The sequence below is a fragment of the Gigantopelta aegis genome, chromosome 3 (genome assembly GCF_016097555.1).
Source record: "Gigantopelta aegis isolate Gae_Host chromosome 3, Gae_host_genome, whole genome shotgun sequence".
NCBI lineage: Eukaryota > Metazoa > Mollusca > Gastropoda > Neomphalida > Peltospiridae > Gigantopelta > Gigantopelta aegis.
Window position 1 is genome coordinate 37,588,492 of NC_054701.1, and position 18,867 is coordinate 37,607,358.

At 35.4% G+C, this 18,867-nt stretch overlaps 1 protein-coding gene across 1 annotated transcript; it reads left to right on the forward strand.

The window, feature by feature from the left end:
• Positions 1 to 9,517: 9,517 nt before the first annotated feature.
• On the forward strand, positions 9,518 to 18,625 carry LOC121390059 (39S ribosomal protein L46, mitochondrial-like). The gene is made up of 6 exons (XM_041521770.1): positions 9,518 to 9,574; positions 11,952 to 12,159; positions 13,445 to 13,578; positions 15,274 to 15,416; positions 17,225 to 17,344; positions 17,804 to 18,625. The coding sequence occupies exons 1-6, from the start codon at positions 9,523 to 9,525 to the stop codon at positions 17,954 to 17,956; spliced, it is 810 nt and encodes a 269-aa protein (XP_041377704.1). The 5' UTR covers positions 9,518 to 9,522; the 3' UTR covers positions 17,957 to 18,625.
• The last annotated feature ends 242 nt before the right edge of the window (positions 18,626 to 18,867 follow it).

Genomic DNA, 18,867 nt, shown 5'->3' on the forward strand with positions numbered 1-18,867 from the left:
ATAAACAATCGGCAATATGGGTTACACAAATATAGATATATTAAGTTGTTTGTAGTAATAGCATATCCCTCATTTTGTTCGCCGGTAGTAAGTATTTGCCAAGGTTATTTATCTCCTTATTGTTTGTAGTTGACAATAGCTGTATTAGTTTAAAAGCACTGGGGTTCTTGGAGTAGTATTTCTTAATAAATCTATTTCTTAAAGTTTCGTATCGTGGACACTGAAGAATAAAATGAAACTCATCCTCAATCTCATTAATATTACATAATGTACATACTCTTTGTGTTCTCTCGATATTTTTGTACCTACCAGCTTCAATATTTAGCCTGTGTGCACAAATTCTCATTTTCGTTATTTCTTTTATATTACGTGAATCAATTGGCTTCGTCAGATATGTTTGTAATTGATATTCCTTTATTAAGTGTTTATATAGTGATCCTTCTGGCGACGCTGTTATTAAACTGTAGGATTTTTGTTTAAATACATCAAATATTCTTTCTTTAATTATGTAATAAAAACAGATATGGGTATGGGTCGATTTCCACATATTACTTAGCCCAAGCGTATCTAATTTCTGCTTAATATTCGTTAGCCAAATATCTCCATACTCATACATTTCCTCGTACACAGCTTTTAGAATGCAATTACTGGTACTACCAAGGTTTATCCAATACTAGTATTTAAAAATTCTCAGCTTTCTTATAGTAGCTAGTGGTAATCGTCCCAATTCTCTATAAACAAAGTAATTACAAGTTCTATTATGTACACCCAATGAACGTTTACAAAATTGTATATGCACTTTCTCAATGTCGTGTGCTGAGTGAAAACCCCAGACTTCCGATCCATAATTAAGAACACTATTTACATAGGTATCAAATACCGCTAACTTCGTTTCAGTATTAAAATAGTTCTTATTACAAATATTCATGATCCAGTATTGTGCTTTACGTCCTTGTTCTGCCAGTCTTTTCTGTGCCCGATTAAATTTACCATTATAACTTAGTAACAATCCAAGATAGTTAAATTCGTCTACTACCTCCAACTGGTGACCCTCATAATCCCATTTCTCGTTATCTTTAAGTTTACCCCCATTTCTAAAGACTACCATTTTCGTTTTATTTGTATTAACGGTTAGGTCCCATTTTGTGGTGTAATATTCAAGGGTATTTAACATAGACTGTAACCCTTCTGGCGTCTCGGAAAGAAGTACCATGTCATCAGCATACATTAGTAGAAATATGTTTAACATTTGTATTTCAATATATGGACAATTGTCTGATATGAATTGCATTTCACAATCATTTACATATATAGAAAATAATATCGGTGATAACACCTCACCTTGCAATAAGCCCTTTACACACGAAATACTCAGAAATTACGTTATTATATTTCACACAGCATTTAACGTTGTCGTATAAAGATCTTATAACTGCCAACATTTTGCCTTCTATGCCCTGTTTAATTAACTTGTACCACAAATTTTGCCTATTTATAAAATCAAAAGCCTTTTTATAGTCTACAAAGCAGCAATAAAATCGTTTCTTATTTTTCAGTGCTCGATTTATCAAAAACTATAATATAAAAATAGCATCAACTGTGGACATATGTTTTCTGAAACCAAACTGCGCATCAGAAATAACGTTATTTTCTTCATCCAATTTTAGAAGCCTGTCATTTAAAATAGAAGTGAACAATTTTCCCAAACAGCTGACCAGGGTTATACCTCTATAGTTGTCGGGGTCGTTCTTATCACCTTTCTTAAAAACTGGGACGATACAACCTACTGCCCAGCTTTTGGGGAAATATCCCGCTTTAAAAATGCCATTGAACAATAAAAGTAAACATGGCATTAAAACACCTACACAATTAATAAAATATTCATTTAAAACATTGTCATGACCACAAGCTTTATTCTTCTGCAACTTATATATTGCATTGGCTATTTCGTCATCCGTGATTTCACTATCCAGTAAATTGTCATTAGTGTCACTAGTACTGTTATCAAAACTGGATAAAACAATCGTCAATCTCATTATTAATATTTGGTTCATTCGAAGCAAGGTTACTAAAATGTACGAAAAACTCATCATTTGTTAAGTCAGATTTTATTCCTTGCTTACGTTTTTGAAAGTGTTTGTAGAATTTCCTAGGGTTATGTCTCCTTAAGTAATTAAGCATATTACCCTGTTGAGATTTGTATTTTCGTTTAAGTTTATATTGCAGTGTCTTGTATATTTGTTAGCACGAACAAGCTCAATTCTATTCATCCAATACCCGATGATTAATATAAATCAATGTGCTCTAGTGGTGTCGTTAAACAAAACAAACTTTAAATTTTGATTCTATAGATGCTGCAGATAGGTTCGACTGTAGGTTTTACCGAATTACAAACTGTTTTTCTAATGCCTCCGCATGTGACTTTTCGAGATTCGTGGCTTCATCAGAATATATCTACGTTACATCCATCCATTACTAATCTAGCTTATTGAATTAGTTCAAAGCACCGGCCACGGTGGCGTCGTGGTTAGGCCATCGGTATACAGGCTGGTAGGTACTGGGTTCGGATCCCAGTCGAGGCATGGGATTTTTAATCCAGATACCGACTCCAAACCCTGAGTGAGTGCTCCGCAAGGCTCAGTGGGTAAGTGTAAACCACTTGCACCGACCAGTGATCCATAACTGGTTCAACAAAGGCTATGGTTTGTGCTATCCTGCCTGTGGGAAGCGCAAATAAAAGATCCCTTGCTGCCTGTCGTAAAAGAGTAGCCTATGTGGCGACAGAGGGTTTCCTCTAAAAAACCCAGTGTCAGAATGACCATATGTTTAACATCCAATAGCCGATGATAAGATAAAAAATCAATGTGCTCTAGTGGCGTCGTTAAATAAAACAAACTTTTTACTTTTAGTTCAACGCGCACTGTAGTAGTTAACCATCCGTGATGTTTATATTTTCTTCCGAACAATTCTTGAACACAAACATCAAATCCACTCGGTAACGCGAGATAAAAACATTTGCAAGACATCCATTAACGGCGTCCATGAGTAAAAAGTAACCGTTTAGCGGTAAATAATAAACAAAAGAATGGAGTTATTTGTGTTTTGTCTACATCAATGTGTCGAAAATAAAATGTGTTAATTCGTTCACTATGTATGCACCAATTCACATCGATAATAAAATTAGTAACTGATCGATAAATGATTTTGGATAGCTACATCTACGCTTGAACACACGTCATTATTATATGTTTATATCACCTCAAACAAACGTACGGTAGAAACTATGGAGGAAAAAAGCTTCAGAATGATCATGGTTAAGATTTCTTTGTTTAATTTATTTCAGTCACTTAGATATATAATTTTTATATGTTTAATTTAATACTTACTTACTTACTTATGCCTATTTGCTCGCTGGGAACTTAGACCATCGAGTAAGGAACGCCACTGTTTGTGGCCATCTTCTCCATCTCTCTCCTGGTGTAACCCATCTCCTTTGTTTCTTTTTCGGTGTCTCTTTGCCAGTTATTCCGTGGCCTGCCTCTTCGTCTCTTCCCTGGGGGTTCCATGTGATGACTTTTTAATTTAATGAGTGCACAATAATTATATATTTTGGGTGTAATAAACTCTTAGCGGCTAGTGCTAAGTAAACTAACCTCTCCAGTTCTAACATTGGCATAGTCAGCATTTCGTATCGGCGGGAACACCATTCCCCCACCCACCATTTGGCTACGCCTGGATCTGTTATTGTTAACATTGGAAAGGAAAGGAATGTCTGTTTAGCGATACAGCACATTTTAAACTACTGCGTCTAAGATTATTTTTACACTTAGGCAACACTTTTTTATTTTTTCGGATTACGGATCTGCCGACGTTAATTTTGCCAAAATGAAAAAAAAAAAAAAATCAGTTTTTAGCCAATTTTTTATTTTATTTTCCCGCCTACTTATGATTTTTACAGTGGCGGGGTCGGGAAATACGAAATAAATAAAAATACAAGACTTGAAATATAAAGCTAAATCAGTATTTACAAGCCCACCCAATTCCAACTCCGTAAGATTTTGTCGGTGCACTTTCAGCTTTGATCCGGAAGTATTTTATTTGGTGCGGTGCAACCTGGAGTGGAGTCCTGTGGTATATAGTAAAAAATGGAATTCAATCCCATCGTGTCAAACGGAGTGCCGAAGAATCGTTCTCTCCTTTTGACATTTCATGATAATGAATTAATATAGTGTTTTTAAACACAAACGTTATTTAAATTTTATCTTGATGATATTTTTCCCATTAAAAGTAGTGCCGACACAAGTATGCTTTGAAATGGTGAATTTTATTAAATACTTTAATTTATACCCAACTCCGACTTTGCTGAAATTTCATTTCATCTGTCGACAAGTTCGGAATTTAGACCAAACGCATTCAGTATGGCCAATATACGTCACAAAACAACGTGTTGATGTCATTGTTTTGACTGAAATCGGTTGTCTTACAAAAAATATCCGTAAACAAAAAACAAAAAAATAACAACAGGAATTGGGTGAATTTTATTGTTATTTTTATTCCATCCTCCGACATTGCCTCCTTCAAAAAAAAATCCGTAATCCTAAAAAAGAAGAAGTGTGGCCTTAGTAATTATTATTATTATTATTATTATTATTATTATAATAATAATAATAATAATAATTATTATTATTATATAGATGTATCGAAAGAAAAGTAGTGTTGATTTAACAATATCTCAGCACATTTAAAACTATTAAAGCCACATAAGTTGTTCGTACCGAGAAGCAGGCAAGCGTTTCGTTTCGAATATACTTAGTTTTGTGATTATATCCAATTAACGTTCAAGCACGCCGTCATGAGCACACACCTCAGCTATTTTGACAATCTGTCCAGGACAGTGGGTTAGTAATTTGTTGTTAGTGCTGAGAGATAAGTCAACTGTACTGGCCTTACACCTATTCATTGAATCGTTAAACCGGGTTGGAACTGGTACTGGGATGCGGACCCAGTACCTACCAGACTTAAACACAATAGTTTATATGCACTATTCCACACTATACAATTCGATATATCAGTCTTATGATACAAGCTGGGGTAGTCCGTAATATGCAAGCGCTTGACCAATGAGCTACTCTGACCATGACCTAAATTATGCTTACTGTACGTTTCTCGATATTAATTAAAGGAGAGGACAATTAAGGCATTTGGCCTGGTATGCATATTCAACGATATATAATGCACATTATTGCTACATATAATCGTATAGTTAATTAATATAACGGTTAAATGTGACGGCTATTATATATAACGGGCGCAGCCATTTTGTATCTTCTCAGTGAATACGCCCTCTGGCGAGCTGGTGGTTACGTAATACTTAACGCGTAACGCCAGGAATGAGCCTTAGAACTAGAGAAACCCAATCTACCTGGTTTTTGCGGGATGATAAATAGTCATGCATTGCAATGTTCTGTAATAATACACATCTCAGTAAGCCAGCAATAAGTATATCAATATATATACTACTCAAAAGAATTTAAGGGTCAAAAATTTATAACCAAATAAGTTTCAGAGTGTATTAGATTGATGATGTAAACTACACCAAAATGTTTATTTATAGTTCCATATTTACAAAAAAACACAAATAAACGTCACTGTATACAAGAAAGTCACATGACATGCTGTCAAAGTTGAAGGTTGTCAAACATGGATTTTACACATTAGAACATTCGTTTAATAGTGTGTAAATCCACCCCTGGCGCGAATACACTCTACACATCGTTGCCTCATGCTGGTGATCAGACGTCTGAAGAACTCTTGGGGAATGGCCTGCCACTCTGCCATAAGAAGTTGACCCAGATCATGAAGGTTGGCCGGAGGGGCATGGTTATCCCGAACTCTCCTGCCTAATTCGTCCCAGGCGTGCTCTATTGGGGCCAAGTCAGGCGAATATGCTGGCCAATCCATCCTGGCGATACCTTGTTGTCTGAGAAAGTCCGTTACCACCCTGGCGCGGTGGGGTCTGGCATTGTCATCCTGCAGAACTGCCCCGCCGCCAATCTGCTGAAGGCCTGGGAGAACCAACGGCCGGATAATCTCATTCAGATAGCGGATTCCATTCAGATTGCCATCCACCACATAGAGGGGGGTCCTGTGGTGGATAGAGATGCCGCCCCACACCATGACGCTGCCACCACCGAACCGGTGACGTTGTCTAACGTTAACGTCAGCGAAGCGCTCCCCAGGACGTCTGTAGACACGAACCCGACCGTCGTTGAACTGGAGACTAAACCTGGACTCATCAGTGAACATCACTCGACCCCACTGAACACGTTGCCACCGCAGATGAAGTGTGCACCAGTGACGTCTGGCCGTTCTGTGACGTGGTAGGAGTGGTGGTCGAACAGCCTGGCGACGGCAGCGTAGATTATTGGCTCTCAGACGATTGCGTATGGTTTGATCAGACACTCGAGTTCCAGTCGCAGTCCGCAGATTGTCACGTAATCGGCGTGCAGTGGTTGTGCGTTGACGTAGAGCCATATTGGTGATGTAGCGGTCCTCTCTATTTGTAGTGCTTCGGGGTCTTCCCGAACGTGGACGATTTCGAACAGAATTCGTTGCTTGGTACCGTTGCCACAGTCGGCCAACGACACTCTGACTGACACCAAGTCTCAGAGCAACATTTCTTTGCGTATTGCCATCCTGAAGCCAAGCAATAGCCCTTCCTCGATCTTCGATAGTCAGTTGACGTCGTACCATTGTCGAATTTGGAGTGTGCACCGTACACGAACGCAAGCTCCAATTATACGGAAATTCAGCATTGGGAACATGGAATACACATGCAAAGCTTGCAAATGAAGCGCTTTGTGAAAAAGCAAGTTATGGGCACTTAGCAGACCTTTCGCTTTCGCCCTAAGTTACGTGCAAATGTAAGCATGTTTTCGCCATTAGAACTAGTCGACAGTGTCAATGACATTGGATTTTAATTCATTTATGGGTTGCTTAGACCCACTTTCGTCAAAATGGAACAATACCATGCGTGACATTATGGTCTAGCTAATATAATTGACATTCAGAAAATAATGTCGAAAATATCGTCTGACCCTTAAATTCTTTTGAGTAGTATATACATATATTATTTTTCAATACAAAATAAAATAGCATTGTCAAAGTGGCTACACAACAAGTCGAAACAATTAACACTGTTTTGTCCATGCATTAACATACGTACTGAAATAATACACGGAGTGTTTTCTTAGTTAATTGGTCTATGCCGTTAGTCGCTTCTACCTGTGATTCCTAATTGGCAGGTGTGTATTTGATTGGTAACCAGACGAGCCAATTAATTGACGCTGGCTAGACACAAAAATACATACCGGTATTGTGGAATATTACCTGTCGCCCCTAAAATTGTAATGGACATGGTTTATTACTGTAAATAGTTCTGTAAAACTATTGATTAAGTAGACTGTTCCATCTAAAACCACAGAACTGACCAATTACGTAGTCCCAAAGAAAAGAAAATTATCACTTGGGTATCGTGGGTTGTCGTTTTTGCTCCAACGTAGCATATCAATAGGCCTAATAGTGTATATTTTTCCTTTGGATTATTTAACAGAGAAAAATACTATAACCCTATTTTGTTCCGTTAATGCAACTTGAAATATATTTAGTTAAATAGTTTATTATATTATTACGTCATTTATGTTGTTTTACAAGTCAGGTTGATCAAAGAGAACCGCCTTGTCGAAAATTACTGCTTTTGTTTACACTGTACATACAGGAGATGGTCAGGAGCTGACGTCACTTCGCCCCAAGCTATCCCACCGGACGTCACAAAAACAAAACAAAATGGCTGCCCCCAGTTAGCAGGAATAATCATGTTTTTTTATTAACTCTAAAATTACGCGTTTTTCATTTGCTAAAGTGTCAGTATGTGTTGGTGGTCCGGGTATGCATCTTTCCAACACATAAGGCTCTTGTTTGAGTTGATCCTACCTTTAATGCTATTAATAATAATAGCCAATATGGTGGCATCTGGACTTTTTGTCTTATTATCTAGACTAACTGTCACTATATATGCTACAAGGTCAATTAATACGAATAAATAAGAGCCACTGATTAAACTGTTTGTTGTAAAAATTACAGATTTGCTAAAGTACTAGTACGTTGCTAAAGTTAAAAGAAAAATCCAGGGGAAAATGAGCTGACCTGAACACTTTTAACGTATTTCCATCATTCATGTAAAAATGCGTGGCTATTCGTTTGCAACCCTATTATAGCTGTTTGGCAGTAATGCTGTTCTGAATATATGTTGTAATCCATATTCGGGCACTTTTGATTAAATTGGGCAAAAATCAACACACACACACACACACACACACACACACACACACACACACACACACACACACACACACACACACACACACACACACACACACACACACACACACACACACACACACACACACACACACACACACACACACACACACACACACACACACACACACACACACACACACACACACACACACACACACACACACACACACACACACACACACACACACACACACACACACACACACACACACACACACTACAAAAATGGTCCTGAGCCCGTACGTCTATATTTAAAAGTCATTGCACCAGTGACCTTCCTGAAATTTTCACTTATATAAAGATATCCGTATATTATTATTAGGATTAATTAAATGTTCTGATTTTGGGTCAGAAGCATATGAATTATGATTGTGGTACAGAATCCCCCCAAAAAACCAAATAAATAAATAAAAATAAAAATATAAACAAATCCTAGGACACCGGCGGTAGAAAACATTTTGAGGTTGCATAGTACCAAAGAAGAGAGTACCGTGTCAAAGTTCGATGTGCACCGTTCAAATATTTACGGAGTAAAAGCAGCTGTGGGTGTGATTGGTAGTAATATGTGGCATTGATTATTTGTGCAAATACTATTATCCATTGACAACAAATAAATACACTTTTATTTGTTATACAGTTGTTATGCAGTATATACTAGAGATTGAAACTAATGCGGGGTAGGAACTGCAATGTTCAGCAAAAATGACGGTTGCTATTAAAAACATAAATTAAATCTTTTAAATGATACGTGACCCCCTATTTTCTTGCAGCTAGATTAGATGTGAGGTGCCACACTTTCTATTGCTGTACTTCCTGGGTGTGTTGAAACGCTGCTTATATCAGTTTTATTAGTAAACGTTAACATTATCGGCAATAGGAATTGATTTGGTCTAATGGAACCTATGATCCACGGGCTATAAACTGTTTCTTTTTTCCATTTTATCCATTCAGCATAACACATTTAACCTTCTGTCTTTATAATACAATTAAGAGATATTTAGTTATATTGCATAAAATTAAATCCCGTACTTAGACTATTTACCTAAAACTAAAAGCTACAAATAAATCTATACATAAATAACAATGGTGTGTGACCAAAAAAAGAACGCTTTTAGGAACGATAACTCTGTTTCAAACAAAATGGCATTTTGTGTGGCTCAAAGTTTAGTTAAAACATTTTGCAAACAAAAAGGTGGGTTTTTTTAATTTGTGTTGTCTGTCATGTAAAATCATCACCTGTTATGTGATTAATCACACTACATGAGGCATCCCCAGTTATGTAATTTATGTCAAAATGTCTGGTATTAAGTGCATTTAAAGGTGCATTATCAGTGTGTTGCAAGTGAAGTGCCGTATTTTGCTTTTTCACATTTCTTAACTATAGATTAACCAATATTCTTTGCATAATTATTTGAAGCATATCTAAATTTAAATGTGCTATCACTGAGCATCAATGGTCGCATCCTTAAGAAGTTGGGGGCAAAATAGAATTTAACAGAAACATTGCTCAAAACAATGTAGGTATGTGAGAATCGGCCCCAGGCATCCATATGCTTAGGTCAAATACCTGGTTTCTGGGTTGATCGCAGTGCAGCGGGCAGTGGAAATGCTGTACTTTCAAGTGCATTTTCTGGGTCGTGGGCGCAAGGTAGAAAATCTACACTTATACTGATGATGTAGTTTACATTTTCAGCAGTTGCCTCGTCTTCGATTTATTTCCATAAGATTCCTAGAAGTTTCACAAATCGTCTGTTAAAAGTTCGGTATACATAACCAATAAAAAATGCCTCCGATTTACCGAAAAGCGAGTAAAGACTCTTTTCAAACTTATATAGACCTGTAGTATGTGTTCTTTTCTACCTTTATGTGGATTTTCAAGACAATCCTACATACAGCCACTGATTTATACCAGCAGCAGGATCGGGTGTCCAAGCCGTTGATGGACAGTTTTGTCAACAAACCTTTGATAATCAACCTCAAAATAATGATGGTTAATCTCATTGGAATTCTTCAAATTGTAATCAGAATAGTTTATTAACAAGCAAAGATGACTTTGATATGCATTTCATTGAAATTTGGGATTTAATAATGCCGATGGTTAATGATTTTGTCTGGCATGTTTTGTTCTAAAAGTGTGCATGCGACCCGAAATTAGGTCACATGACCCAAATGCTGTCACTTGATTGGTCTAGACTACTGTTTACATTGAAATTAGCCATGTGCTCAGTGTTTATTTTCTACATATGGTTTATTTTCATCAGTTTTGATGTTCGTTTTAATATTTTTGTGGTAAGTCTCTAAAGTTTCGCCATTATTTCAATTTGGGAAAGATTGCTGGATCCTGTACTCACTTGATGCACATTTTATTGGAATTATTTCCTTAATGTTTTTTTTTGCATGCATTGCTATGCTCAGTAATTCAGTAATGTTATTGTTCAAGTGAGAATAGACCCATCTGATAGAACTTTTTGATAGCTGTCTGCTGGTGTAGGTTTTGTTGAAATATTCCAAATATTAAGGAAGTTATGGGCATTTTTCAGAATGGGACTACCTCTATTTACAGGGTAATTAGGTAGGTAATTAATTAATTATTAGTGAATTAAAATGACTGATATTGTGATAAGATGATTTTAAGAGGCAATAACCATCTCTTAGTGGTGGGAGTCTTTCTTACCAATGATACAGATGAAGGGTTGTATGGCATTTTGAAGCACATTTTTAAAGAAAATGGTCACAGTGTTTCTTTGTTTTACGTGTAAATCCATTGACGAAAACCACCCTAAATTAGGCGACTTCAAAATACCATAGCACCCTCAATATTTATCCTATCATCACAATTCAAAGATCATTTTAAATGTCTTTTCTAGCTCTTTCCAATGATACCAATTGCACTGCAATCAACTGAATATGAATTTTTCCACCGCAAACACTTATGGGTGGAAAACATATGTTGTATAATGCAATACTGATGTCATATGCTTAATTTATTATTCCTCCTTTATAGAAAAGAAAAAGAAAAAAAGTCAAAATTAAAAATGTTCTGCCTTTATTGAAATTATTTTTAAACTTGGATCCATAAATTTTTATGGGCATGCTGTTTGAATTATATTTATATTTGAAAGCAAAAATCAGTAAGTTTGGCCACATGTGGGTAATTTTCGACATGATGAAACTGATACACAGTCTGTCCATCCCATCCTACTTTCAATAACGTTTTTTTTTTAATCCCAACTATCTAGAGACATCTGAAGACAAATTTTAAAAAAATGTTTTCATTTTACCTCTAGAAATACATCACAGTGACTATAATTTGACATAACAATGCAGATTAGTTGGGTAAGGCTGCAAATTTAGAATGATTCTGTGCTTTCGTGAATCCCTGATTTTGGGTCAGAAACATATGAATTATGATTGTGGTACAGAATTCCAAAATATCTATATTAAAAAGTTATACGACTATGGCATAATCCCAAAAACAAATCCCCAAATTCAATGCCTGTGGATGCTACTGTCGCTTTGAAAAGTTCCGTGTCCATGCATGTACATGTATGTACCTTTTTTCTTTTCAGCTCTTTGTTTATTTGTGCGACAGTTGTGCAATGCTCAGACATCAGCTGGAAGGCAATGGCAGTTGGCCAGTGCTGTTTGTTTGGAGCGACATCCGGTTATCACGAGTGAGAAAACCGAGCTGGAGCAGAAAATGAGTAAACTCATGGAGCGGATGGAACTGGAGTACAGTTTACTGTCTGACCATGAACTCAGACACAAGGAGGATTTGTAAGAAATGGAATCTTCCACTATATTATTATTAAATATAGATCCTCCCAGATAAAGGGGGTGGCAGGAAATAACCTCATGGTAAGCTCTTGCCTAATGTATTGGGCTGCTGTATTTTTTGGTTCAGCCAGTGCTCTACAACTGGTGTAACAAAGTCCATGGTATATACAATGTACTATCCTGTCTGTAGGATAATGCATATAAAAAAATCCCTGGCTGTGAGATGAGTAGTCCATGGAGTGGCAACAGTGGGTTTCTTCTCATATAACTGCAAAACAGAATGTGTTGACTGCTTGGACAAATCAAAACATTTTTGTTTTTTGTTTTTATTCCAGACAAATCAGATTGTTTTTATCTTACTCACCTGTAACAACATTTATCATATAATAGCTAGCATATCCAAACTTGTAATCAACGTACATGTGTATGTGATATTTTTCAAATCACATACTTTCAGAATTTGATAACATTGCAAATTAGATGTAAATTAATCAAGATCATATCACTACGTTTATTGACATTTAAACAAATGTATTATGGTGACACTCCATAATTGACGTATGCATTCAGTCATCACACAAAAACATTTCAATAGCAATTTTACACTGAATGCTTTTCAGCATTCAGAAAACAAAAAACGTTAAGCACTAATATATTTTTATGCAATGATATCCAAAATGACGTCATTTGAGTTTGCCATGATTTCCATTCTAACGTCATTTGAATATCGCGAAATGGCTGACTGGAATTAAAGTAGCATATACAGTTTACCAAAACATGTATTAAGCTTGAGATTACATATATAATAAAGAGATTATTACCCTTGTGTGTTTCAGTATTGTTAATATCATATATTAGGAATAAGAATATGTATTATGCTCACCAGAGGCTAACATAATACAAATTGTATTCCTAATATATGATATTGATGATACTGAAAAACACTGGTAACCTCTGTATATATTTCTTAAGCACAAATTTGATCCATATTGTTTACAGTAACACAATCAACTTAAGGCACTGACCTTTGATATTAGTGTAAACTTACACATCACATAAAACGGCATACTTAAATTATTGAAATTGGCAAATAGAATGTAGTTCAAGTCATCCTAGTGCTTGTAGTAATACAAAATACCTTTTATTTTCATATGGATTTCTTCATTTTTTTAATAATAGAAATTTTTAAAAAAGCAAAACCATACTTGTACACATAATGGTTTTAATTAATAATTAAAAAATACAACAATTTAACTCATTATGAATTTGCATTGACATATTGCAGACTTCTAGCGCAGAAAAGGAAACAAGAAGATTACGAGGAAACAGAAATTGATGCATCTCGGTTAACTGCTCTTGATTTAGAAGACAAGTGGGAAGCTGAATTAAAGAATTTTACACCAGCCAGTCGCAACACAGGTAATATACTCATCATTTGTACCTGTATGGTTTAAACTATCTTGATGCATATGTGGGCCCATTGGGCTATTTCTCGTTCCAGCCAGTGCACCATGACTGGTATACCAAAGACCATGGTATGTACTACCCTGTCTGTGGGATTGGTGGATATAAAAATCCCATGCAGCTAATCGAAAAGAGTAGTCCATGAAGTGGCGACAGCAGGTTTCCTCTCTCAATATCTGTGTGGTCCATAACCATATGTCTGATGCCATATAACCGTAAATAAAAGGTGTTGAGTGTGTCGTTAAATAAAACATTTCTTTCTTTTTCTTTTATTCAAAGAGTACTTGCATTAGCAGGCCTCTGAGAATTGTAAATTTGCGTAAACCATTTATGGGTTACACAAAATAAAATTCAGTAACCCATTTTGTTTTTATGTATCCCATCATGACTATGTAAATGATGTCATAAATCCAAGGCACGAACGAAAAATGGGTTCCACAAAACTATACTTACGCAGGTGACGCACGATCGAAACTATAGCTCTCACAATTCTCAGAGGACTGATAAGATGTAATGGGTTGAAGGTTCAATTCTCCTCAGTAGACACATTGGGTTTTCTGCATCCCAACTAGTGCCTAATAACTGGTCATCAGAGTCTGTCCTATATGTATCTATGGGGAATTTGCAAATAAACAGTCCCTTGCTTTTATGTGGTAGAATCAGCTTATGAGCCAGAAATGGGATTTTCTTGTTATGTAATCATCTTTTTTTTTTGCAAGTAATCTGTAGTAAAATATGAGCTTATTTGTTCAGTCTCATAAATGCAATCCATATGAAGCAATTATGGTACTGTGATGAGACCGATATGTTTTATGGAGCAAAATATATATGTTGACCGAGGCGGGAGGCCGAGATCTATATTTATTTTTTGTGCTCCATTAAACATATTATTGGTCTCATCACAGTGCTATAATTGTTTTGATACTTCAATAATTTAATTTAAAATAAACAACATAAACTAGACCTATTTACAACAAGTAATCAAGCACTATGCACTATCTAGTAAGCACAAGTATAATTGCACTATGAAACACATGAAACACAACATCATGTGTGAGATGCTATTATTTTCAAATTCTGTCAAGCAAACCAATGGCACTTATTGATCAGTGCTAAGGGGATTCCCTGTTTTACACCGGAAATAGAGCAATTTCATGATTTATGGGTTCATAAAAGCACAGAGCAGTGCAATATGATCTGAAATGGAATCATGTGACATAACATTAACCAGTCGGAAGTCATATAGAATATGCATGGGGTAATAATTATAGGATATTAAACAAGCTTATGTTTATTTCCCCGAGTGAAATCATTTTCATCTGTCACACGTTTTAGCGAGTGACATTGAAAATTATTTATCAAGTGACATGAACATGATACGGAATGGTAGCGAGTTTAATATCCTATTTATTACTCATAATTGATTTTAATGTATATCAGTGATCTCTGTAGGTTAACGTTCTGGTAAGGTTGTAATGCACCAACTGATGGTGTCATGGTGTGGTGTAAAAATTATAACGTTCTAGTGAGACATAACACTTTGATATTGACTAAGATATTTTTAACTATATGGGTAATTATGTTATGGGTAATGTTTATTATTGCACAGCAAATTAGTTTTACTGAATTTTAGTTAATTTGTATTGCCAGATGCAGACAAATCAGATGACAGGACATCAGTTCAGAGGAAACTCGACAGAAAACTGATTCTTATTGTGAAACAACAGCTTGGAGATCAGTCACACTGGGTTTTCCCACAGGGTCTTTGGAAGGATGGAGAGTCCATGAGACAGGTGATTTATAGTGACAGGTTTATTTTCATTTACAGAGAGAACTATTATTATTATAATTTGATTTTTTTTTATTCCAAATTCATGATACCAGAAAATCTACCTTGTGTTCTGGTTATTTAGTAGTTACATGGAAAGTTTCCACTACATTTTTCGTTTTAATGTATGCACATCCAGTGTTCAAGATTAACGGTATCCCAATATCCCGGGGATACCAGATTTTAATTTTGGATACCGGACTTCAAGAAACCTGGATACCATATAATGTTGTTCTTTTTTAATCCTTAGTTTTTATTTTTCGTATAGTAGCCATTATAAAATGTTTTCACCAATACAGCCTTTTTATTTATTAAAATTAAATTTGGCTTGCTTGCTCTTATTTGAATGTTAGGTAACCATATCCAAAAGTGGGATACTAAATTCTCAGGTGGGATACCAGATTTTGAAATGTTATTATCCAACTGGGATACTGCTCAAAACATTTTAACGTCTAACACTGACATCTTGTAAATTGTAATCAAATTTAATATGTGTACTGAATGGACTTTGTGTGATATTGCTCATCCTCATGTTGAGGTGTTTACCCATCTTTAAAAACACATGCACATTGCCATTTTTCCTTTTACGTTTATACTGTTAATGAACATTTTAATAAAAATTTAGCCAAAGTACATGACAGTTGTTTGTCCGAATTACTCTCCTACCTTTAATTACTGTTAAGATTTCCTCCACATTTTGTCCAGACAGAAATTATGAAAAAAATTACAGATTCAACATACAGTACTAAATGGTAACCATGTCACCCATATCCACTTCACTGAGATCTCCTAGGACAAAAAGTATGTAATATTTTACCGGCTGCCATTTTGCTTTTCATGGAATACTCTCCAAGAGGGGTCAAAGTATTTGTGATGCAATTAATATGACATCATGATGTGTTATGGTATAAAGCAATTATCACCACGTCATATTAATTATGTCACATACTTCAGAGGCTTCCACTCTTGAAACATATTCCATAAAAAAGTAAAATGGCAGACAGAGAAAACTTGTATGTTTTTTGTCCTAGGAGATCTCGAGGAAGTTGATTTAGACGACATGGTTACATTTTAATATGTGAAATCTGTGTCATTGCAGGGCTTCTATCATTTTTACAAAATCCACTAGCTATGGGATCAATAATTTTTTTAATTTACTAGCCATGATTAAAAATTTACTAGCCCTACTTTAGTTCTAATGGTAATAATCAGATATGTCGCCTATAGAGGGAGATAGAGCTTAACAACACCAAGAGGGGGGTTGGGAGTGGAGTCAGGATATTCATATTTACAAATAGGCTAAAATGCAGCATTTGACCAAAAAAATTCACTAGCTGTTGGGCATGGCATTAGTAGTTATTTACTAGCCCAACATTGAATATCACTAGCCACGGGAGTGGGGCTACCATAACCTACAAGCCCTGGTCATTATGATTTGTTTCAAGATTTCTGTTTGGACAAAATGTGGGGAAAATCAAATGATAATTAAAGGTAGGAGAGTAATTTATCGTTGTTGTTAACAATGTGGTTCAGACTTTAGATCAGTATACTAAATGAATAATTAGCCATTTGAATGTAATTTTTAAAAGTGACTTCCTAAATGGTCGGTGAGGTATCCTGTTGAATTTTAAAAATGAATATTTGTGGTCATGACTTTTTTTTATCATGAATGATAAATAGCTACAAAGCATGTTATCCTATTCATGATAACTGTGTTAATTATATGTTACTATCATGTACCTTCTGGACATAATTCTGTTTCTCTTGTACTAGACGGCTGAGCGGGTTCTTCAAGACTGCTCTGATGGTAAACTTGATGCCAGGTTTGAGGGTAATGCTCCGTGTGGCCTGCACAAGTACAAGTTTAAGAGAGAATCGGAAAATGGTGTCAAGGTAGGATAACAGAAAGCTGTGTTTTTTACAGATTTGTATTTTTAACTGTTTTGAATTACAGCTTGTTGTGGAAGGATAACTCTCCAAATTATATCTAACAGTCAAGATTACAGCTACTGTTTGATAAACACAGCTTGAAATTGAATTTGGTGAATTAATTTCTTAATAACTGCCAGATTTAAAACAAGTGCAGCAGACGAGGTAGATTTCAAAATGCAGAAAATAGGCGGTAACAGAAATTAACTTGGTATCACCTTAATTGCTGGTAATCAGAAAACCAGTGTCTGGTGTATAGGATTAGATCTGAGACAACAAACTGAAATTAATGGACTGACTAGTGACATCAAAACAAATATTTGTAAAGAAATTTAAAAACAATATGTACATTGATTTATTATTTTTTTAATTATATTTTTATTTTAGCATGTATATTAAAACAAAATGTTTAATATTTTTCAGATTTTTTTCTTTCGAGCATCATACGCAAAAGGAAACATTGATCTGACAAACAAACGTGTGTCAGACTTCCTGTGGGTGACAAAAGATGAGTTAACTGAATACCTTGCTCCAGCTTACATGAAGAGTATTACTAATTTCGTTATAGACTTGTGATAGAGAGACAAAACTAAAAGACAAACTCATGTCTGTCCGAGTGATGATCACCATGAGAGAAAATTAGTTTCAGTATTAACAGATATCTGGAACAGCCAAGCATCTCATCCCATTTGAAACACAGGATTGTGAAATGATGGCATCAAATACCATTTCCATATATTAAGCAAGAATGCCATGTTATACCCCTTCATATCAATATAACAAGTAACAAGTTACACTAATTAATTATATGAAAATTCTTATTTTTCAACAACTGTTAAGATTAGAACCGTGATACTTTCAGAACTTAAGAAATATGATCTTGTTTTTCATGTGGATGATATGCAAGAGGAATTAATTATTAATGCGTGGATATATATATAGTTAAACTTGTGCAAATTAACGTGGTAAGCAGTTTGTAAAAAGTGGCTGTTGAAGAAAGTTTGCTGTTTAATCTACGAGTTAGTACTTTGAAGATTTGGGAGATTATAGGAATCTCTCGACAAGTTAAGTCATTAAAAGAGGTGGTCATGTGTGCAGACTGAACTGTTTACTAAGGTAGTGATACAGGAAGACAATTCTAAATATGTGGTTCTCACTTGGAGACACACTTCTAACATCTGAAAACTAACACATTAGACAAGAATTCTAACCATAAGTGGAGTTTTTAATAAATTGTAAAACATTCATCATTGTAGAGTTCTAGCTTTTTGTTTGAAATTAACCAAGATTACACATTGAACATTTTCCTTGACTATTGGATTATCTATAGTTCGTCCCATCTTCTTACAAAAATGTTTTTTTGTAAATAATTTCAGTTTGGTTTGACATAAGAAGAAAAAAAAGAGTTTTGTAGAACCCCCACTATTTTTGTGTACAATTTGGAAAACAATTGACTCAGAAATAAATAACTTGTAGTAAATTCCGTA